The sequence below is a fragment of the Hibiscus syriacus genome, unplaced genomic scaffold (assembly GCF_006381635.1).
Source record: "Hibiscus syriacus cultivar Baekdansim isolate YM2019G1 unplaced genomic scaffold, ASM638163v2 tig00015426_pilon, whole genome shotgun sequence".
In the NCBI taxonomy this organism is placed as follows: domain Eukaryota; kingdom Viridiplantae; phylum Streptophyta; class Magnoliopsida; order Malvales; family Malvaceae; genus Hibiscus; species Hibiscus syriacus.
The window spans coordinates 1,242,737-1,267,968 of NW_024062362.1; the positions used below are offsets into that span (position 1 = coordinate 1,242,737).

Genomic DNA, 25,232 nt, shown 5'->3' on the forward strand with positions numbered 1-25,232 from the left:
ATGATTAAGAGTATTTAAAATATATACTATTTTATAATCACCTTAGCTTAATAAAAAAAATTATAGTGCTCTTGTTTGATGTGGGCTATCCAGGTTCTGATTGAGTTTTGGTGTTGCTGGTTGTAATTTGGGTGTGTTCCCTATCCTGTTTCGCTAGAGCAGTCCTAATCCGTGTCATTGTCTAGGGTGCACTATTTTTCTTCTATTTAGGTCTAAAGAGGTTTTTTATCGAGGCCCCTAGCAGTGAATTTTCATCATTATTAACAAAAATCTTGCTTTTCATAAAAAAATGTTGCCTAAACTGAACCATACACACTGCTAGAATTAGTTACTACATAAACTAAAAGAAAAGCTGCATACTCAAATGGATTATCCCAATCATGAACTCTTCATTGAGCTCTGGCTTCGATTTCTTGATCTCGATAAACATGCCACTTTTTGTATCTCTGAAACCCCGGTAAAACAGGTCTGCGCCGAGGTGCAATCGTGCAACTGTGACAACAACATCCTCTCAAATCCATCACACAATTTGCACAACATCTGCATAGTAGAGATAAATACAATTAGCCACCGGTTATATTAAGCTGAAACGAACGTTTGAAAAGTAAGTACGTCGTGCAAAGCAACATTTTCCCACCAGAATATGATATTTTCTGGGGAAAATGTTCCCAGAATTTGATACTTAAATGTAGAACCGAAGCATTAAGACCAATGAGAAAACTAGAAAGCTAGAAATCAACATATAACAAAAGGAAAATGAAGCAGACAATAAAATGACTCGCATCACATGAAACCACTATGGTCTGAACATTATACTTCCCACACTACTGAGATCTGAAAGTTCACTACCAAATTTCAGTCTAGACCCTCCAAAAGCAAAATTTCTTGAATAGGCTGCCATGAGTCCTCTATACATGATCTTTCAAGAATACCCAATTTTCCAGAGATCAAGGCTTTGCTTGGTAAAGTGGAAAGAAAGTTGGAAGGATGGAAAATTAAAGAGATAGAAAAGTGGAAAAAATGGATTTTATTTTTCCTTTTCAATGGTGTGCCTGGTAGGAAGTATATGGGAAAATTGATTCCATTCATTTCTTGGTCGAGTTAAAAATGAAAGGAAAGGAAAGAAAATTAAGCTTTGGGGAAAGAAAAAAACATTTTGGAACAACTCGCATCTTTCTCACATTTTATCTCAACTTTTCCCTCCAAATCAGAGTGATTTATTTTTACACATGATGATGGAAAATGATCATCCCTTTCATTTTCTTTACCCTCACATTTTATTTTATTTTCTTTCCACTTTTCCACTCATCCTTCCATTTTTTTCCACTCAACCAAGCAAAGCCTAAGTGTTAAAATCACACGCTAGAACTCTAGAACCAAATAATTGATGTGATAGATTAGAGTCCATAGTTGAATTATTTTTAATGACTATTTTTCCAACAGACCTATATATTTCCATTAAAGAGAGACAACACCACAATAACCTGGTTAGATTATTTGTGACACATGGATATCTAGCATGAACTAAACCTTTACAAGCTATGCATGCGAAGAATGCCATAAAGGGGAGAATAACTTACAAGAAAAGAAGGTTGCAGTCAAGGTTGGCACAATTCCGATGCCTTAACTCAGAAGCTTTGGAATCACAAACATAGCATTTAGCAAATTTCTCACTATTGAATGCTTGCCGGGTCAAACCGGATTCAATCATTGTTTCACGGTTATAGGCAGATGGCGGGAGAGAAAGACGAGAATCAAATGTGAATAAGTTCCCAATCCATTTTACAGGACCTTCAGTTTTGAGGTAATGAGATACTCCTCCCTTCAAGGTGTACAAATTTTGGAAACCCTGTTGTCTAACACAAAAATGAACCATCTTGTTAGAATCGACAATTTTCTCTAGTAGAATGATCTGCAAAGTAATTCAATCACAGTTAAGGCGTGTTTCACAATGTTTTTCCGTTCTACTGAATTACAATTTTCATCACTACTAAAGCAGCACATTCTCAAGAGTTCCAAGCATCATGATGTTGATCAGTTGTATCTCACTATCTTGAATAGTTTGCTTGAGGCATACCCACTGAGTCGGTCAGCGTTAAGATACTAGCTTCACCTATGCCATTCCTTCACTAATTTTTATTTTTAAGAATTTATCATTTTCAATGCTGAAATATTAGATGGGTAATTTGATGTGCACGTTTAGTTTTTAGATGTATTTTTTAATTCTGGTATAAAGCCTTCTAAATTTCAAACTTAAAATGTTACATGAAAGAAATGGAAGGAACAGAACAGCAGGTTACCTTAAGATTGTAGAATATACATCACAACGAATACCTCCTGTGCAATACATCAAAATATCAGTTTTTTCTTTATCAACTTGTGATAGCTGATCAGAAGCAACACCCTGCAATACCAGAGAAGAGATACTAGCCTGCATTCAGAACCATAGACATAAAAGCCCATAAAAGGAAGAAGTAAAAGGAAAAGAAAAGAATGATCCATATGCCACTATGGTAGAACGCAGATCTTCGACCTGTTTTGTTCCAGCAAGTAAGTTTCCAGCCACAACAATCAAAATCCAATTCACAATCATATGAACATATAAAAAACTAACCAACTCTCAAAATGCTATTTGCACCATAAAAGAATTGTTGTGGACACTTGGGAGAAGATGTTAGGTGGAGAAATCGTTAGGTAGGAATCTTAGAATACAGGAGTTGTTTTAGGACCTGTGAAATAGAAGTTGCCTTCAGTATTACTTTATTTAACTTGATATACTTTCTTTATATTGTAATCTCCATTTAAGGGGATGATGAATAAAACAAAGGCAAGTTGAATTTTACCAAAAACCCTAAAAAGGGATCCGAATCTTTTTCTAACAAGTCCTAAAGGTTTCAAGCTCCCTTTGATGAACTTGAGTTATTTCCCTGTCCATCGTCCATGAGTCGATTTCAATTCATTCGTAACAATTTGACATCAAAGCCAACGATCCTCCGACATGGCAGAACAGTGGTCAATCATGTTTAGAGCAGAGATACACAACTCTTTGACTGATATGGTTTGTTTTGTCAAAATGTAGCATAATCAATTAAAGGAAAGAGAATGAAACAAGTCCAAAAGTTTATTTTTTAAAAAAGTGACAAAACTAAAAGCCATGTCTTGAAATTGAGAAATAGCTGGTGACTGTGGGGCATTACTTAAGCCAGAAACGGAAGAGAGCTGGCAAAGGACAAAGAGAAGGCACTGAGTCAAGAAGACTGTAAATCGGTTAAGGAAGAAGAGATGTAGCTGAAAACCAAGAGTTGATTTTGGGAGAATGAAGGGGGACAATGAAGGAAGGCTTGGGTGAGGTTGTGAGGTTAAGAAGAGTTGTAACTGAAGGAAACTAGGAAAAAGATTTATGTTTGGGTTTTTAAGTATATCTTTGTATTTAACTGAAAAATACTAACTTGATATTAGAAAATATATATATCATAAATAGAATGCTTGATTAGGCGCTAGCTACTTGCATTTGTTATTAGGATATTCAAGCTCCGTTAATTCGATAGTTTCTAATAGGCTAAACTATAAAGGGAAAACTGCCAGGATTCCTAGAAATAAACCAACAGTAATAGTCCCTGATTTACTTTTTTTTAAGCTTAAAGTCAGACCCACCTTTAATGCACCGCCCCTAAATTTACACCAGTTTCATGAATAATGGAACCAATGAAACACCGATGCTTGGCTGCAAAAAGGATATCATGCGGTTTATATTAACCAATCATACTTCTGCCTCTTCCCCTTGAAAACCACTTTAACATGGGACAATGGAGCAAGATAAAAATAAATTGAAGAGATGAATAATTGGTTGAAACCGTTCTAAAAATACCTGCACGACTGGTTTAATAATGCTAAAACAGATTTTCTTTCAGCATATATTGATGATTTATAAATAAGAAATGAAACCCTTTGATATCCTGTAAAGTATATTTCAAAAAGCTACAAATTAATCCCAGATAAGTGGGATAATCAACAGCAAAACTACTACAAGCATACCATCATAATAGGAGTTAGCATAAGGCCCCCATAACGGAGTTATAATAATTTACATATGACCTTGCTAACAGATTATAGAAGTTCACATATGACCATGCTAACGGGTTATAATAGTTAGTAATGACCTTGAGAATGATGTTGTCCAACTGATTGTTGTCACAGATTATAGTAGAAACCATAAGTAAAGATTTTTTATTTTTTGAAAGAAAACCATAGGTAAAGATAAAGATGATGAAACCTTAGGAATTATAAATGTTAAGCCTATGATATTTTGATCCCACTTTTGAAGAACAATTCATATTTGAAAATGATAAATGGGTTTCTTAAATAATCCGATTTAAAGGGATAATTATTCGTAATGATATCTTAACCGGTTTCATAGCATCATCAAACCAATGTTGTCGAATAATCTACATCATATACAATATGACATACTGAAAATGATGCTTGATTTGTTATGGTGTGTGAACTGTTTACTGGATATTTAAAGATACAAATTGGTGAGAAGCTATGAGATATGGCTTGCGAGATTGTTTTATTATAGAGCCCTTACAGCTATTTAAAGGCTCTGAATTGGTGGGAAGTTACGAGATCCAGTTTGGAATATTGGATATTGTTTTGGTATTGAGCCATTACTAGCTACTCAAAGATCTTTTAAAATGTAACAAGACTTGAACATTGTATTTGGTTTGTCTGTTTCTTTTGGAGACTTTAAATTGGGATGTATTAGCTAACTAATGTGAATGTGATATAAAAGATTATTCAAGTCTCCTCTTCTTGTATATACTTGAGTTGTCTCCATAAACCAATTCATTTGAAATTTTCAAATTTATGCAATGCATCGATACTATAGAAGGCATTACAGACATTCTGGCAAACCCTACTAACTCCACAACATGAGAACTCTCTGCAACAAGCTTGCCACTTTATACTGAGGAGAATTCTTCCACATGAAATCATCACCTAGATCCTGGTATGAACTGTTCACCAATTTTGAACCTTCCAAAATTGCCCAATTAAAAACCTCCTTAATCTATCCTTTTATATACAGTGGGACTTCGAATTTCTATTACTGTTACATTCATGAATTTTGGATGCAATGCAAACAACTATTGGTCCAAAACCGCTAAACAAATATGTTGTCTAGCATGGATCTAAACGTGCACCACCCATGCTCAAATGTTCAAACCAAAATTTGACATCCACAAAGTAATATCATTACCTGAGTTGGAGATGTTCCAAATGAAGTGCTGCGAAAGCAGTCCACATCTGGTCGATGAGCACCATGAAAATGGCCAATATCCCATTCATAACCTAAATTCAAGGAATCCCAACATCTTCAAACTTTAATAGGAGAATAATGTGAAAGCAATCTACAAGTTTCTATAGTGAAGAGTACTTTCTAATAGTTATCCAAAAATACTGGACTTGTTTTTCTTTTTTCTTATTGCACTTTAGACACAGCACAATTCAACTTGAGAGATATTTAACTTTCTATTTTCAATTGCTAATTCAAAGAAGAGAATTTGAAATCAGACGTATGATTACTGATCTATGGATCCCAAATAGGCTATGAACATTCTATATTAGTAATCGCACATCTAACATCATCACATCCACCACAACCAATAAATTTAACAAGGTGATCAAAGTTGGTTTCAGGAATGACTCTAATGCAACCACTTACATAAGCTACATCCTGTAAACAAAAGAGTCAAAATCATTCAAATCTCGTAATCTATTTCGCATTTTAGCAATAAGAAATAATCTTGGAAAAAGCTGACTATAGAACAATAACCAACAAATATCCTCCAAACTAGTACACTCCAAACACTGACATCAACAATAGAACAATAACCAACAAATATCCTCCAAAATAGTACACTCCTAACATTGACATCAACAACATGAAATCATAAAATAAGATTCTGGTTTGGCACATTTTTTCTGATAAGAATTGGAGATCTTGTTAAAAACCCCCTTCTTAATTTTCATTCTACCATGAGGGTAGAAAGACAAACAGCGGAAGGAGGAAAAGAAACCGTGGGCTAGGATTAAATTATTTTTGTAAGCCTAGTATAAATAAGCTGTAAAAATATTACAGCCACAACTTATCATTATTATTTTCTTTGAATTAAAAGAAAACGAGAGGTTTCCTTAACCCTAAGTTTTTATTGAGTTCCATCTTCTTTCCTCGTTTGTTCAGCCTTATTTCTTTTGATTACTGTCTTTTTCCTTCTTACCCAAATCACATTATCCCCTAGATCCGTTATACTACCTAATTCAACCTAGATCCCAATTACCTGGAAATATTTGAAAATCCATGCATGTCCCTTCTATCAACAATTCACCATTTTCTTTTCCTTTTTAGTCAAGTGACACTAGCAAGCTTTACTACGCAAACCATGAATTAAACAAATGTGATAATAGTTACACTTAGAACTACTGTAGCAAGACAAATTTATACTATGCTGGTTTAAGATACCTTAGTAGGCCTATGTTCAAGGGCTCTTCTATCTTATCAAGTAATTACCTCTTTTATGAATGGTTGGAACAAGAACTTTTTTTTTTATAATAATAGGAGGCCTCGTTAAAAATCCCCTTCATAACCATCGAACTACTAGAGTAGCTCAACGGACATTGGAAGGAGGAAAAGAGTGTCTCAATTATTTTATTGCTAGAAACCAAATACACCAGGAGTTCCATAATACCAATTACAACCAGAACATCTCAAACACTAAAGACAAAACCATTATAACAGCATGACACAAACTATTTAACCTATCCCTATCTTAGCAAGTTCATCCGCTTCCCAATTAGCTGCTCTCATTCCATGCCTAACAGTAACACCTTTCTCCACTACAAAGGAGAATGTCTTTCACCAATGAGTTGAACAGTGGGGTGCAGGAAGTAGGGCTCTTAATCCACTCTAAAGCCATCAAACAGTCGGATTCTAAAATGAGCTTACAACACGCTGAACTCCCCGACTCCATGAAGAGCAGCAACCCTCTTTTCATTGCCAAAAGTTCTGCTAAAACTGGAGGACTTGGACCAACACTATCGGACAAAGAACCCAACACCACACCTTTCTCATCTCTGAGCAGCCCACCAATTCCTCCTTTCTACCACAACCTCTCTATAGCACCGTCCACGTTCAATTTAACAAAACCAGGGGGAGGAGACCAACACACAGACTTTAATGGGAGTCGTTTTATAGCTCTGAAAACAGTCTCCTAAGGTAACATCCCCCACTAGGCTATCAAAAGGGATTAACACCTTAGGAAATTTTGAAGAGAACCATGCTTCCACCCTATACCTTGCAAGAAACGAAAGCAGAGCAGAATCAAGCTTTCCCTTTATTGAACACTATTTCGTTTCTCAACTTCCAGATCGTCCACAATATAGCCTCATGGATAAAATCCTAAATGGTTGATCGAGGCAGGAGATCAAACCAAACAGAAATCAAAGTAGCAGGGCTCTCCGGAACAACAAACGAAACATTCCATAACCTCAGAAAACTCGCCCATAATTCCCATGACACTTTGCATTGGACAAACAAGTGGCAAACAGATTCCGGAGCCAAACCAAAAAATGGAAAAAAAATAATCTTCAATCCCTAAAACCCCACGTTTAATTAGCTCCACCTTCTTATGAACTACCTGCCAGACAAACGATTCCACCCAGGGAGGAGCCACACCAATCCACACATGCCTTAACCAATGATAACTATCATCAAACCTGTCAAAAAAGAGACGTAGGCATGACTTGACCGAGAAACAACCATCCCCCTCTCCTATCCATAACAGATTGTCTTCAAGCAGAGGAGAAGAATTGAAATTATATAGCAATGAGATAAGATCATTCCATTGCTGCATCTCCCAATCAGCTAAATTCCTTCTCATACGAATGTCCCAAAACCAACCTGAGGAGTTCGATTTCCGAAAATCAGCAATATTTCCCTCTTTATTATTCGAAAGGGAAAACAATCTTGGAAAGCGCACTTTCAGTGGAACTCTATCGAGCCAAGCATCGTGCCAAAACTGAACAGTTTCCCCATTTCCCACCTTCAATTGAAAATTACTTCGAAGACAAGCACCAAAATCATCATCCGAGCAACAATTTCCAGCCACTCCCTTCCACATCCACGAAGCTTTGCGAGAGGCCATATTCTCCATCCCAATTGCATTCGAATCAATCTTATTGTTGCAACAAATTACCCTCTTCCACCATGAATCCCTAGCATTCGCAAATTTCCATGCCCATTTTCCAAGTAGCGCTCTATTCATAAGCTTCAAGTTGGGAACACCAAGCCCTCCCAACGCCTTAGGCTTGCAAACCGTAGATCAATTAACCCAATGGATTCTGGTCTTGTCAACCGAATCCCCCCATAAGAATTTCGCCATAATTGAATTAAGTCTCTTTAGAACACAGCTTCGCATCCTAAAAATTGACAAGAAGAAAACCAACAAAGAGCAAAGTATTGATTTTATCAACATGACTCTTCCAGCAATCGACAATGAAGATGCTTTCCACCTAGCCAATTTCTTATAAAACTTCTTAATAATCGGATCCCATAATGATGCCGAATTCTTCTTTGCCCCAAGAGGCAAACCCAAATAATCAGTTGGAAAGTGACCCACTGAAAACTATTGCAGCAACCCACTCAAAAAGAACATCTTCATTAACGTTAATTCCAAACAGCCTACTCTTTGTTAAATTTAGTTGCAAGCCAGACATCATTTCGAAAATTAAGAAGACTCTATTGACATTCTTCAATTCCCCAATAGAAGCGTTGCAGAAAATCAGTAAATCGTCAGCGAATTGAAGGTGAGAAAGCATGAAAGAGGTATTCTAACTTTCAAGCGCAAAACCTCTGAAAATGCCGTCCCTCACTGCCTTTGACAACATCAAACTCAACAGTTCGCCCACCAAATTAAAAAGAAGAGAAGAAAGGGAACATCCTTGCCGAAGACCCCTAGCAATCCGAAACTCTTCCGAAGGAGAACCATTCACTAAAACTGAAATTAACGCCGAGGACAAGCACATATTAACCCAGGATTTCCATCTCTGCCCAAAACCCATGAAATCCATAATTTTCAGCAATAAATCTCAGTCAATTAAATCATAAGCTCTTTTAAAATCAACCTTAAAGGCCAGCCCTTTAAGACCTTTTCTTCTCCAGTATTCAATTCCCTCATTTGCAATAAAAGCGTAGTCTATAATATGCTTCCCCGGAATGAAGGCGAATTGAGATGGACCAATTATCGAGTCCATACAAAACCTTACTCTTCTCGATAAGACTTTCGACAAAATCTTGTAAAGCCCCCCAACTTAGGTAATGGGCCTAAAATCCTCGATGCTTTCCAAACAGGACTTTTTTTGGAATAAGAGTTATGAAAGAATGGTTAACCCACTTCTCCCACATTTTATCCAAAAAAAAACTCACTGAAGAATCTCATAATTCCCTCCTTTAAATGCGGCCAAAACTTTTTAAAAAAACCCATGCTCAGCCCTTCTGGCTTCGGAGCCTTATTACTGTCTGAAGAGGACATAGCATCCCAAACTTCTTCCTCCGAGAACGGCCTCTCCAGAAAGGAATTATGTTCCTCTAAAATCATAGGAAAATTCAAATCCATTTCCTCCACCTCAATCGTAGGTTTCCTGTTATAAGCCTCTTTGAAGAAATTGATAACACTTGATTTAACTACTTCAGGATCCGTCGTTAGCTGTCCATTCACCCTCAACGCTTTAATAGCATTAACTTTGCTTCTATTAGCTGCGCACATGTGGAAATATCTCGTATTTCTATCTCCCTCCGAAAATCATTTTACGCGAGACTTTTGCAACCAAATCAGCTCCTCCTCTTTATACAACTCCCATATCTTCTTTTTGGCCTTCATCAAAAATTCAAAAGAGACAAAAGCAGATCCCTGTTGCATCTCAAGCTCCATGTCGTGGATAGACTTCTCTAGCTTCGAAATGACACCTTGCATCTTCGAAAAACTCTTCTTCAACCACTTCTAAATAGTTGCTTTTGATCTTCTAATCATATTGTAAATACCTTTCCTCCTACAATCTTTACTCACATTTTTAAACTTCTCCACCATCATCTCTTTGAACCCCTCCTCTTCCAACAAATAATTAAACAGCCTAAAAGGTTTCAACCCCCAATCAACCCCTTCATTTTCCAGAACTATTGCATTATGATCCGATAAGGATTTCGGACGCAAACTCTGATTTATTGTCGGAAAATTTTCTAGGAAGTTCGAATCTACCAAAAATCGGTGTAGCCTTACACAAGTCGATATTTCCCTATTATTACACTAAGTGAAATTACCACAGACAAAGGAAGATCGTTCATTCGCCCAAAGCACAAATTCACTGAAGATTCTCATGGAGAACCTATTCTGAGACTTCCCCACTTTCTCTTCTTGGTATAAATACACGTTAAAATCGCCACCCAAACAAATTGGACAATCCAATTGCAAAACAAAAGATAATAGATCCTCGAAGAAAGACTCCTTCTCCGAATCAACTGATGGACCGTAAATGTTAATAAACCAACACTTAACTGTAAAACCCCTTAGATTACCTTTAATTGCAATAAATCTCCCCTGCACATGTTCGGACTCCACTTCCAATTTGTTTTCATCCCATAGAGTTAACAATCCGTCTGCTAACCACACTGCAGGGGACGCCATGCAACCCTTCATCACCTTTCCACCTATTCTCCCAAGTAAAGAAAAATTGACAGTCTCCACCTTTCTTTCATGGATAAACATCAACAATGGCTTCTTCCTTTTAATCAGATTCCTCACTACCCTTGACTTTTCTCTTCTACCCAGCCCCCTCACATTCCATAATACAATAACTAAGCTTGACATTGAATATAAAATAAAGACCTACAGAAACAGAGTTCACCTCCCACCCTTCTTCCTCATTTCCTCCATCAAGGATTTCACCTTCTTCATAAACGCTTTTTTGCCCCCTCTGAAAGTTACATTCATCAAATTGCTGACTTCCCAACTGGCTCGGACTTCCTCGTCGCCCTCCGAACACTGACCGGGGGACTTCGAATGATCCTGCATATTCTCTCGTGAGATCTCTTTGCCCCTGCTTCTACTATACACTTTATCAAAACGATAACGCCTACTTCCAGATTTTCCAGATGAAACATTTCTTTCTAGCAAGTAGCCACGAACTGTTGTACGACCGGCTTTCGGAGAATTGGAACGAGAAGGAGTGTGAGCCGATTCTTCACCCATCCTGACTTTTCTATTTTGGGAACCACCAGTCGCCCTTTTATCACTTTTTTTGATAGGAATGGAAGGCCTCGTTAAAAACCCCCTTCTTGATTAAAGGAACTTAGTGGTAAGCTCCTTAATCAGCGGAAGGAGGAAAAGAGTGCCTTAAAAACTTTATTGATAATATAATCTTACATAAGATTTAAACACTACACCACAATACATCCCATAAAACAACAACAATTTTCTAATAGACCTTCTCGCTGGACCAGAAAATCCAGTGACAGGTCCTTACAGTCAACCTATCCCTTTCTTAGCTAAGCTATCAGCCTCCCCATTGCTCGCTCTTGGAATCCACCTCACTGAATAAGCCTTGCCATTTGAAAGAGTCAAAATCTGATTAACCAAAGACAAGTAGAAAACAGGAGCCAAAGCCGGTGATTTAATCCATTCCACTACCGACTTGCAATCACTCTCAACAATCAATCTCCCAACAGAAACCCAAACTGAAGCCAGAAAAATTTCAATACCCCTTTTAATAGCCTTTAATTCAGCTAGCGGAGGAGTAACTTGGTCTACTTTCTCTGAAAAAGTCAAAAGCGTGCAACACTCCGAATCTCTCAATATACCTCCTATACCTCCACCCGAGCCTCCAAGCCTAACAGCTCCATCAACGTTCATCTTAAGAAAATCAACAGGGGGGGAATCCAACGCAGATTATGACCAACTTTGACTAAAGTTAGAGAAAACCCATCTGCTAGAGATGGATTACCAATCAGCAAATCCTCCTGAATATTAACCGTAGGAAACTTGGCTAAAAACCATTTTGATAGCCTGAATCTAACTGTAAAGAACAGAGACATGCTGTCCAGGTTAGAACCTTCGAACACTATAGCATTCCTGGCTTTCCAGATTGACCAGAAGATAACACCTGGAATAAACTTCCATATCGTCGAGTTTCCCCTCAACTCACCCCAGGAACTAAGCAAAGCAGGAGGGTCTTGAGGAAGAACAAACGAAATATCCCAGAAGCTAGCTATTTTATTCCACAAATTCCAAGCAACAATACAGGAAATAAATAAGTGTTGAACTGTTTCCTCCTGAATCTTGCAGAAAGGACACTGTATATCTTCCCCTAAAGAAACTCCTCTCTTAACCAACTCAGCCTTAACTGCCAATTTCTGATGTGCAAGTTTCCATAGAAAAGTTTCCACTCTCGGTGGAGCCAAACCCTTCCAAACTCCTTGTAGCCACACATCATTACTCCCTACCTCCGAGCCAATGTTTTTCCTGCATGATTTAACCGAAAACAGTCCATCTCCACTAGCAGACCAAGAAAGAGAGTCCTCCACCAGCTCTGACAGTTTGACATCCTTTATTTTTGTCATCAAAGCTAACCACTGGTCCAATTCCCAATCACTCAGATTCCTTCTACTTTGGACATTCCACTCCCAACCACTCGGTCCATAGCTGCCAAACTCAACAATCTCCCCCCCTTTATTAATGGAAAGCACATAGATTCTAGGAAAAATTATTTTTAGAGGGACCTCATCAGCCCAAACATCATTCCAAAAAGAAATTGATTTCCCATTACCTACTTGCAGCTTCGAATTCAATCTAAGAAAGTTCCCTACCGAATCATTCTTAGAAAAATTATTAGCAATGCCTCTCAAGATCCATGAAGATTTCGGAGAAGTAACCTTTCCAATAGACATAGTGTTCCAACTGATCTTTTGCTTACTACACAACACAGATTTCCAGAGAGAGTTTTTGTCATTGGCAAATTTCCACACCCACTTGCCTAGTAAAGCCCGGTTAGTAAGATTCAAATCAAGGACACCTAGTCCACCACAGTTCAAAGGCCTGCAAACCGTGTTCCAATTTACCCAGTGAATCCTCCGCTTATCCCCCTTCTCACCCCAAAGAAAGTTAGCCATTAAGGAATTAAGCTTCTTTCCGATATTGCACGGCATTTTGAAAAGAGATAGAAAGAAAATCGGCAAAGAGGTTAGCACCAACTTCAACAGAACTGTCCTCCCAGCCAAAGACAGACAGGACGCTTTCCACCCCGCAAGTTTGGAACTAAAATTCTTAAAGACCGGATCCCATAGAGCCTCTGTGTTTTTCCTAGCTCCCAAGGGAAGTCCCAAGTATTCTGTAGGTAGAAAACCAACTGAACAGCCCACTTGTTCTGCCCAATCCGATAACACTCCCTCTTCCAAATTGATACCGAACAGCTTACTCTTTGCTAAATTGAGGTGTAAACCTGTCATAATGCTAAAGATCCTCAGCACCCTTTTTACATTCTTGATCTGATTAATAGAGGCTTGACAAAAAATTATTAAATCATCGGCGAATTGTAGATGGGACAGCCTGGTAGAATTTCCAGAATTCCCCATAATAATACCCTGGAATAAACCCCTCTCGATTGCTTTAGAAAGCATCAAGTGTAGCATCTCGCCTATAATATTGAACAAAAGTGGAGAAAGACTGCAGCCTTGTCTAAGACCTTTTTCCATTGCAAACTCCTCAGAAGGTGACCCGTTAACAAGAATCGAAATAGAAGCTGTAGACAGACATTGAGTAATCCACGATGACCATCTGTTTCCAAATCCCATTTCTTTCATTGCTCTAAACAAAATAGGCAATTCCACAGTGTCGTATGCTCTTCGGAAGTCAACTTTAAAAACTACCCCTTGTAGTCCTTGTTTTCTCCAGAAATCAATACCTTCGTTCGCAATGAAGGCGCAATCCAATAACTGTCTCCCCGTAATAAAAGCAAATTGGGATTGACTTATTATGTCGCCAACACAGCCACTCAACCTTTTAGATAATACTTTTGAGAGAATCTTGTATAAACTACCTACAAGGCTGATTGGTCTAAAATCCTCCACACTTTCCGGATTAGTCTTCTTCGGAATGAGTGTAATAAACGCGTGATTAACTCCGTGTTCCCATTTTCTACCTATGTAAAAATCCTGGAAAAACTTCAATACATGTTCCTTTAAACCCGGCCAACATTTCTTGAAGAAGCCCATGGTAAAGCCATCCAGTCCTGGTGCTTTAGAACTATCCGAAGAAGCTATCGCTTGCCATATTTCTTGTTCCGTGAACTGCTCCTCAAGTTTTAAAGATTGGAACCCTGATAGCATAGCAAACTCCAGGGATAAATCCTCTACACCCAGCGTTGACATAGAACTATAGGATTCCTTAAAAAAGGCCGCAATATGCAACTTAATAGATTGCGGATCTGCAACTTCAGAACCATTGATCTTCAAACTAGTAATTTCATTTCTCCGACTCCTGTTTAGAGCAGTTAAATGAAAAAATCTAGTGTTTCTATCCCCATCTTTAATCCATTTCGCCCTTGATTTCTGGAACCAGATGCTTTCTTCGATCCTATACAACCTCCATAGATCCGATCTGAACTGTAGCAGATGCCCCCAGTCCTGTTGGCAGAGGTCCCCGGCTTGAGCTTTAAATTCAAGATTATTTATCTTCAATTCCAGATCTGCTATGGACTCAGAAATTCCATTGAACTTTCTGCCCGACCAACTTCTGATCGATTTTTTAGTTTCTTGAAGAATGCTGAAAATGCCCCTACTCCTTCTACTCCCCCTCGAAACATCCAAGGATGATTTAACTATATCCTCAAACCCTTTTTCCTCTAGAAGATAGTTAAAAAATCTGAATGGTTTGGGGCCCCAATCAACAGTTTTTTCCTCCAAACAAACGGGATTATGATCAGATAAAGACCTCGGTAACAGGCTTTGCAGAACATTAGGAAAACTTATCAGAAAATCCCCAGAAATTAGGAACCTATCCAATCTGACCCAAGTAGAGGCTTCTCTATTATTACACCAAGTGAACCTTCCCCCAACCATAGGTAGATCGATTAAATTAGTATGATTCAGGAAATTTCTTAGAATAGCTATAGAAAACCAATTCTGGGACATTCCTATCTTCTCTGTCGGATCAAAATACACATTAAAATCACCCCCAATGCAAACTGATACTGTTTGAGCAGTGACAAAATTCAGCAATTCCCTGAAAAAATCCACCTTTTCAGCATCAATACTTGGACCATATACATTAATAATCACACATTTATCACATGAATTCTTAAAACTTCCAAAGACAGCTATGAATCTGCTACTTAAATGTCTATTTGTAACTTCAAAATCCTTATCATTCCACAACACCATTAATCCTCCTGCAGACCCCACAGCTGGAATGACAATCCAACTATTAAGAATACTTCCACCTATCCTTCTCCTAATAGCCTGAGAACATTTTTCCAGCTTTGTTTCTTGAATGAGAAGAATGCCTGGTTTATAATTCCTGACCATAGTAGCTACGGCTCTAGATTTTTCCTTTTTTCGGATACCCCTTATGTTCCAAGAAATAATCTTCATCTTTACCATGTATATATCTATGGAAACAAAACCTCAAAGCAAAGCAGCCGAGAGATCCCTACTCCCCCGGAACCACCCCTTCCCCACGATCAGCCAAACCTTTCTCCATATTAATTATTTTATCCAAAAAGGCCTTCTTCCCCTCTTTGAATGAGATCCCAAGCAATTTACTGACTTCCCATGTAGCCAGCGCTTCTTCTAAAAATAAGAAAAAATTTGGAGAATACACAGTAGGGATACTAGCCACGTCCAGTGCTTCCCTAATCAGTATCCTTTTCTTTCTTCTAATACCAATCCTTGCTTCTGATCCAGGCTTATTCCCTTTAACACCCTCACCATCTCCCCGGGGAAGCTGTGACCGAACTACATTGACCTATTGTAATAGGTAAAATACTCGAGGTAGGAATATTTCTAGACCTATTATGATCAGACACCTCCAGTGGAAACATTGACCCATTTTCTCTGCATGGATTAAACCACACCTTTCTTTCTCTGGATCTTCTATACACTCTGGAGACAGGCCCTCTCTTCCGCCCTCCCAAATGCAGACTCCTAGACAGGTGATTGAAAGGACTCCAGCTACTAAGGCCAATAGTATGAGGCTCCTTATAACATCCACTCCCTTGATTCCTGCCCATGTGAATCGACTTTTCTTCCCTAACCTCCTCTATACCTTCCTCACTACTAGCTTCTTTGTTCAGGAATGTTCCTCCATCAATCAAAACCTCATTGGACTTGTTAGGATCTTCTCTATGTACTGGCTGTATCCTAACGACGACCCCACCAGGAATTGGATTTGGGAATAGATAAGAAGGATCATTAGCCGTTTTTTGCACATTTGATTTATCCGAACCAGTTTGCTGTGGCTCCACCAAAGTTTCCAACCGGGATTCATTCCCCTTACCAAACCCCAAATTGGTTAGATTAACCCCAGGCCCAATAAAAGAAAATGGGTTGTCCTCACTCGAGTCCACAGATTGGGCTGCCACACTTTCAACTATAAAATCATCTCTTAAACCAAGACCTTGATAATCCCCTTTTAAATTCAAAATCCCATCTGGTAATTCTTACATCATAGCACCACTAGTTTGACCTTGTAGTTCCTGCGACAATAAATGCTCTTCCCCTTTGCCGCCTACCATAGATGTACAGTTTTCCCCTACCAACCATCTGACATCTGTATCCCTAGAATCCTTAGCTATCAAGTCCAGATTACCAACTCCGACTGAATGGTTATCATCTTCCTCCTCTGGTTGAGCGTCGTTACTGTACACACCATCTCCGGCCACCATAGATTTTTTTACTGCAAAGCTTTCATGTTTGATACTAACCGATCCCAAATTAATTTTAACCTTGAAAGAACGCCCATACGAACCCATATTAACAAATTCTTGTATGTCGAACGGACTGGCCACCTTCAGTAGAGCTCTTGCCACCGCCATATCCTCCCTTTTGATTGTCGACTCATGAATACAGACCAGCTTCCCCCACTTTGAAAGTAACATTTCCAAGAAAGATTCGTTCCAACATAATAAAGGAATTCCAACCAATTCAACTGAGCAAAAAGCCAACGGAACACCTTCTTCGCTCATAAGCGGATCAAGCCAATCAAACCAAAACAACAGTTCCTCCCCTCTGCTCGTCCTTGCCTTTTCTAATTCTTCCACTGAGTCGAAAGTTTTTTTTTGATAGAAGATGAGGCCTCGTAAAAAACCCCCTTTATTTTACCCTCCATGTTATGAAAGTAACATGAAGGGCCTTGAAAGGAGGAAAAGAGCGCCTATAATTATATTAACCAATAGAATAGTACATAGCCAGCCCTTACAACAACCAACACTTCCCAAAACGCATAAGACTTAAAAACCACTATCAGCTGGACAACGTAGTCACTAATACCATAAGACTGAAAACCAAAAACTGCAGAACAAAATGAAACATACACACCAACTCCCCAAATACAAGAAAGCAAATCAACCTATACCATCCTTAGCTAATCTGTCCGCTTCCCAATTAGCAGCCCTCGATATAAGCCTTAACGAAATGTCCAACCCTTCCATAGTAGAGACTATCTCCTTCACCAATGGTTGGAATAAAGGGGTGCTTAGTTCCGGATTTTTGATCCACTTCAGCGCGTTGGATGAATCAGATTCTAAAATAATCCTCTGGTTACAAACCCCACCAGAATCAATAAGCAAGCTCAACCCCCTCTTAATCGCCAGAAGTTCTGCCATAATCGGGGGACCTCCCCCAACATTTTCAGCGAACCAATGACTCAACTTACCACTGCTGTCCCTAATCAGGCCTCCTATACCTCCTTTGCTCCACCCCTTCACCATTGCTCCATCAACATTAATCTTTATGAACCCAACTGGAGGAGGAACCCAGCACGAAGGTTTGGATCTTACTTTGTGGCTGACCATTGAATCAGCAAGTGTTAAATCACCCACCAGAGAATCAAAAGGAATCTGCGAATCAAAACTAGCAGCAAACCAAGAAACTATTCTAAACCGAACAATAAAGAACAACAACACCACATCCAACTTCCCTTTCTTAAAAATAACTTCATTCCTAATTTCCAAACCGTCCACAAGACTGCCCTTGGAATGAATTTCCAAATAATAGAATTCGGAAGAAGCTCGTCCCACTGAGTGATGCACTCTAAAGGTTTACTAGGAATCACCCAATCAACATCCCACAAATTCAAAAATCTGACCCACAGTCCCCAAGCAACCTCACAATGCAGAAAGAGATGGGGAACCGATTCACCAAATCTGCCACACAACGGACATAAGGGATCTTCAATTCCAGCCACTCCACGCTTTAACAATTCCTCCTTAACCGCCACTCTCAGATGAACTACTTGCCATAAAAAGGTTTCAACACGGGGAGGTGCTATCCCTACCCAAACATTTCTGTCCCAAAAATCCTGATTCCCCTCAATACCATCCGAGTCAAAGAAACTCTTGATACATGAATTAGTAGAGAAACAGCCCTCTCCATTCCCTAACCAAATCCAACAGTCTTCCTCATCATGCGACAAATAGGAGTTGTTCAACAAAGAAATCAGATGCAACCATTGGTCGACCTCCCAATCCACCAGATTCCTCCTGAATTGAATATCCCACACCCATCCTGCAGCATTACTCTCCCTAAATTCCACTACTTTCCCCTCTTTATTCATCGAAAGAGTGTACAATCTGGGGAACAAATCTTTGAGGGGGACTTCACCCAACCAAGCATCATTCCAAAAAGCCACAGAATGGCCATTTCCAGTTTTCCACCTCAAATTACTCCTAATACAGACACCAAATCCATCAATAGAAAAGAAGTTATTTATCACTCCTCTCCATATCCAAGAGGCACGAGCAGTCAAAGAACTCTCAACCTTTTTGGAGTTCGGGTCCAAATTATTAACACAACAGACTACTCTCTTCCACCAAGAATCCTTTTCAGAGGCAAACTTCCAAACCCATTTTCCCAACAATGCTCTATTCAGAATAGCTAAGTTCGGGATCCCTAGACCCCCCAATCTTCTCGGCTTACTGACCAAACCCCAATTCACCCAATGTATGTTTCTTTTATCATTCGACCCCCCCCATAAAAATGCTGCCATTATAGAGTTTAATTTTTGCAACACCGCTATTGGAATTCGAAATAAAGATAGGAAATAAGTGGGAAGATAGCACAAAACAGATATGCATCTCCTGACTATGATTCCATCGCTAGCCAGCCCTTTCTCCACTAATTCCAAATCAAACTGGGATTTAATAATTCCAGTCAATGATCTTTTAACCCAATCATACTCATCTAATGGGATATGCATCTCCCATACATTCCTCAGTCCTTCTTTCTCTCCTGGACGACCCTCCTTAAACTCTTTGTTCCCCTGAACTTCCCTTTGCTCATCATAAGAGACCAGCGCATCCTTATATGTTCTCTCATCCCTCAATTTACTGATCGACACTGACCTTGGTCTTCTTCTCGAAGTCGTTCCTATTTTCAATTTACCTTCTACTCTTCTGACATCTCTATTATCCTCTTGCCTGGACCTCTGCTTCTGGTACTTAGCTACACCAACTGAGACTTTCTTACCATCTATCCAAATACCATTCACATTTGCTATCGCTTTCATCAACCCATCTTCCTTCTCAAACTGAACGAAAGCGAACGTGTAGTTTCTATAGTTCTGCTTGGTGGAGCTACTCGGAATGTAGACCCTAATAATGCTACCATGTTGTTGAAAGATTTCCTTTAGTGTTCGCCAAGTTACCCTCTTACTCAAAAAGTTGACAAACGCCGTCCATTCCTCACCGGAGGACTGGCCGCCTATGGCACTCTCTCTCTCTCTCCCTTTCTCTCTGACACTCTCTTATCACTTTCATTAAGTATTGGAGAACCCGAAGAGCTAGATCTCATACAAACTCCAAGTTGAAAAGAACCCCCTTTCCTGCCACTTGGGTCAGCCCACAAAGAACCAAATTTGCCCTATCGACAATGGACTCAGATGAACACCCATTAATATCCACACGAAACCCATTACCCACTCTATTTTCTGCCAACATAGCCTGTTGCTTAGTGAGTTTTGCACAGTTATTTTGCCCCACATTAATCTCTCCCGAAGATTTAATTAGCCTCATGTCAACAACATCATTAACTGCAGATACTGACACTTCCTTACCACCTGTGGCATCTTCTTGAACCCATGTATCCCCTTTTTCTTGAGGCAACAATCCCAACTCCTAGGCTTCTCGATCACTCAAAGCCCCACTATCATCAGACTAGTTCTCCGATGAACCATCTTCTCAAGCATCCGAGGACTCGTCATCATTCTCACCACTCAAAAGCTTAGGAAGCCCATCCTCTGTCAGTCTACTTTAACCTTAATCTCATATAACCTTCCATTTGTGTTGATTGAGATCGAATTGGGGAAATCAAAAGAACTTGCCGCCTTTATAATCATCTTAGCAACTTTGCAATCCAACTTCAACATTGTTTCCTTCTTAATCTCCACTAGCTCCCCCACCTTGAACCCAGACTAGAGAAAAATACTTCGTTCCAACAATTCAGGGGCACACCAAATAAAGGCACCTCACAGAAAGCTAAAGGGACACCTCCATACATGGAAACTGACATAAGTCAATCGAACCAGAAATTAATCTCACTAGCTTTCTCTTCCAGAGATGTCCTTCTCTCCTCTTCTGTCGAAAAAGTGACTAAACAAGCATTCCTGGCATACCCCCCACCTCCTTTGCATTAAAACCTTCACTGTTCAAAGCTTCCTAACTAATTCCACTTCGTACGACTGCTTATGGATACCAGTCAACGACCTCTTAATCTAGCACCTATCCTCCACAGGGATGAAAACATACAAAGGATTCTTCATTGCCACTCCACCATTCTTCACTCCATTACGAGCACCCACCACTTTATCACGGTAAGAGCTCTCGTCATGAACCTTATTAAACATCACCTTTCTATCTTCATGGCTCTTTGTCTGATTCTCAACCCGCTTCTTTGCCCCTTCAACTTCTGATCCTGACGGATTCTTCCTACTCGCCGACCTTTGATACTTTGCCACCCTGACTGAAACTCTTCTCCCATCAATCACCGCATTATCAACCTTTGCTACAGCTTTCAAAAGATCCTCCTGGTTCTCAAAGTGAACAAAAGCAAAAGTTGAATCTTTGTAATTCGTTCTCTTGTTGACAATGGGAATGAAAACCTTAATGACCTTGTCGTGATGATTAAAACGATCCTACAAAGCTTTCCTGGTGACTCTCTTGCTCAAATTATCAACAAAAGCAGACCAAGGAGCTCCAGTGAGGAGAAAACCTTGTCCTGACTTTTCAGGACAAAGCAGAGGAGAGGCCAAATATTCAGAATGAGCTATTCAATCTTCTACCCTCCTTCTTTCAGAACAAACAAAGGTATTTTACAATGCCTATGAACAAGAACTACTTAAAGGTGCAGAAATTCAAAGAGAAACTCAATGTTTCTTATTTTCATAAAAAAATCACTTGAATATATAAGACAAAAGTCTAGGAGCTCAATTTATTAAAGTTTGAGATATTTTACGAACTCTAGTTGAGTTTTCTTTCAGCCTTCAAGAAATAGAACCTGCTCTTTCTATTTCCTGGTATTATAAACCAAAATACCAGCTTTCAACTTTGTGATTGATCTCTATTGCTGTGTCCTTAAATTCTCTCATCAAGCAACCATAAGTCTGTTTGTTTTCCTTTGGTATATCTCTAATCTAACTCCATTCTCCAGGTGAAGCACCTCGAAATGGAACCAATTTTCTAGGACATCACAACAATGGCATCAAATTTTCATTTCCCTGTGGGAATAATTGTCTCTTGAAGAACTGGACAAACACCCCATTTCAACACAACTATAAACTATAGTGAAAATGTTAGAATGATGTATCAAGTTTTTTATGTACCATCATTTTATTCTTTGCAAAACCCAATCTCCCCTGCCTCGTCAAAAACTCTTTCTAGTAAAGCCTTCATTTTGGACTTAATATGCCATACATTTGTGCATCAATAAAATTATGGTAATTTTAGAAAAACTCTTAAACCTATCCTTACAATATTAAGACATGATCATGTTTCTAAGAGTTAAGGATACACATTATATCAGGCACGAAGTTGGATCATCATATCTCAAACAAAGCTCAACTTAAAGCTAGCAAATAAAAATGGAAAAGTCAAATGCACAACAGAATATTGCCAACAACTCAATCCAATTCTTTTTTTCCATATTACTTTTTGCTGTTATTACATGAATGACAAGCTTCCTTCATTTTCTATTTAACAAACAATAAGACAAAATGGTGGATAGTTTTAATTGTCATTCTATCTATAACTCATCTGATCAATCAAATAAGGCCCATATTCATCTTCAAGAATTGGGATTTCAATGGTCAGTTAGATGCTCCCAGAAATAGGGCTATATTTGTATTTAGTGTTATCATAGTATATTATTGCTCCTCCAGTTACTAAAGTCAAAGTACATAATATATGGAAAAGAAATCTAAATTCCAACTAAGAGAGTCCAGATCAAATGTTAACCAACTACCGTTTCTCACGTCCAGCAAAATATAGTTTGAACTAGAATTCGTATTTGATGTTGTGTCATTGTTATTCGCTGCTTCCAGTCTTTTTCTCCATTCTGATGGTGCTATAGCTGTAGCTCGCATTGATGGGTCAAGCAAAGGGAGGTGAGAAATTCCTCCCTCCAACTGAACAAACGGAACTTTAGTTAGGATGGTCCATCATTGATGTGACATTTAAAGAAAATAAAAGAAAATTCAATGGGGATAAAAATATTATGGATCAGTGTCTAAGAGGAATAGGGTTCTTTTCAACCAAAGGATAATTACACAATAGAGGGCACCAATCAAGAATTTTTAGCATGCCTGATTTCATCACAAGTCCAGAAAATCAAACTTCATTTTCCTCATTTTTTTAGCTAAGGCTTTATCATGGCTTCCATTGAACTTATGTAGAGATTATTATAGTTTACTTTTGACTATTGAATTGGATGCAAAGTTGGTATCTCTTCTAAACCTCCTTTATCATATTTTTGGTGTATGGAGTGTTGTCCTCCCCTAAAATGTAAGCGTAGTACAAGGATAATTAACTAAAGGCAAATGTGTGAACTTCATTAGAGAAAAAATAATACAATACAATCATAAAGAAGACCAAAGAACACAAATATAAGGAATGAATCAAATTTGGATATGATAAAACGAATACGCAAAGACAAACAGAGACAAACATATCGCTTACTTGTACAAGTGAAGGCTTATATCGCAGCTTCAACTTGGGAAAGGCATGCCCGTCGCTTGGAGATGTCTGAACCAGTATATCAGAAAACTTTTGATCTTCTTTTAACCATTCAACATATGCAAAAGCATGTTTTGAGGGCCCACTATACTGCAAAGAAGGGGAACACAGAAGGAATTATTAGTATAAGGGCAAAACAGGAAAAACCACTCCATGGAATACACTGCAAACCAAGTCATGCAACTTTCAAGCACTGACATCAATATCAATTATTTACTTGATTTCAAGAAATAGTCTGCCTCGTTTTTCCAAAACAACATACCACTAATGAACTCAAGTATTTTAAAAGAAAAGGAGGAATGAGAGGAAAAAACAAAAGAGAAGGAAAAAGACCTATCTATCTTCTACAATCAACCAGTATGCTGTAAGAACTAAGCACAAAGAGAGATTTAATGAGATTGGGAAAAAAATATGCCAGTAAATATATTGAAAATCATATGAGAAGGACTATGCATTTTACATTACTAAATTTCTGTAGTCAATATTTGAAAATAACTGTACAAAATAAAAAAAATGAAGCAACCACCAGCATTTGCAACCGAATCTTTCATTTTCTTTAGCAAAAAAGAAAAGGAAAAAAAAGCTTTGTTTAGTTGGCCATGAAAAATCACATACGCAAAGAAAAAAATGTCTATTCATCACCTAATCATGGAGTGGTAGCATATAACAATTTATTCAATTGCTAACTAATAAAAACGCAATGAGGCAGCTGAAGAATACCTGTGCATTAATCCCTTGTTCATTTATATAGATTCGCCCATGTATGTCCAAACCCTGGAAAAAAAACATTAAGCGACATCAGTTGTTGAAGGAGTGTTGTATGTTCTTTGTAATTGCTAAGAAAGATTTTGAATAAATATTACCTTGTAATCATCATTCTATTATAAATAAAAAAATTAAAATTAAAAAGGAAATACAAAATGCTTGATAAAGCAGAAGATAGAGCGAAACCTTTAAGAAGGTAAGATGCTTAGAAACTTCGTGTTGAGGTTCTTTGATAAAGACAAAGCGATAAAAATTGACCACCACGAAATCGTCAGTCTCGGGCTCGGCCTGCCGGATTTCATCGACGTTATGGGATTCGGATGTAGAAGCACAGAAACGGATGGAAATAGCACACGGATCTTTTCTAGATTTGATTGGGAGACAGTAATGGAAACAAAAGTAATGAGGATGCGCTGCTGCTTTGGACAATGACTTGGAGTAATGGCCCAAAATCAAACTGTGTGGAATCGACAAACAATGCGCACTCCATCCTCCCATCTTCCTACTTTCGACCTTCTCTTTCACTCTTTATCCCCTTTTTTCCCCTTATTTTTATATTCCGCCGGGAAATTCGGTTTTGGTTCCCGGAGAAAAGTATACAGAGATGAGATGACGCAGGAGAGGCGGAGAAGCCACCGTCTTCTGAAACCAGGCTAAAAGATTAGAGGGTACTCTGGTAATTATAATATAAATTTTATTTTAAGGGTAAAGTATACAAATGGGTCCCCGACAATAGCATATTACTTTATTAAGTCAATCGACTATTAAAAGTTATAAAATAATCCTCATATTATATAATGTTGTTTTGTTGAGTCCCTTAATTATTAAAAGTTACAAAATGGTCACTCGACTATTCATTATGTACCAAACTTGTCATTTTCCATTAAAAAATCGATGGTTATCTAAGCTGAACGTTAATATGA

General features: G+C 38.5%; 1 protein-coding gene across 4 annotated transcripts in view; it reads right to left on the bottom strand.

Annotated features, from left to right (window-relative positions):
- The window catches only part of LOC120207872 (rhodanese-like domain-containing protein 8, chloroplastic), a 50,073-nt gene extending 25,126 nt beyond the window's left edge, over window positions 1-24,947 (bottom strand). The window contains exons 1-8 of one of the 4 annotated variants that reach the window (XM_039207285.1): window positions 24,496-24,939; window positions 24,265-24,318; window positions 23,488-23,634; window positions 22,775-22,937; window positions 5,258-5,349; window positions 2,301-2,431; window positions 1,581-1,856; window positions 360-540 (exon numbers count right to left, since the gene is read on the bottom strand). In XM_039207285.1, the coding sequence (XP_039063216.1) occupies window positions 390-540; window positions 1,581-1,856; window positions 2,301-2,431; window positions 5,258-5,349; window positions 22,775-22,937; window positions 23,488-23,634; window positions 24,265-24,318; window positions 24,496-24,807 (1,326 nt within the window). In that variant the 5' untranslated portion in view covers window positions 24,808-24,939 and the 3' untranslated portion in view covers window positions 360-389. Of the gene's footprint in view, window positions 1-359; window positions 541-1,580; window positions 1,857-2,300; window positions 2,432-5,257; window positions 5,350-22,774; window positions 22,938-23,487; window positions 23,635-24,264; window positions 24,319-24,495 lie in introns of all 4 variants that reach the window. The other 3 variants (XM_039207286.1, XM_039207287.1, XM_039207288.1) reach the window with 3 other exon arrangements.
- Between the last annotated feature and the right edge of the window lie 285 nt (window positions 24,948-25,232).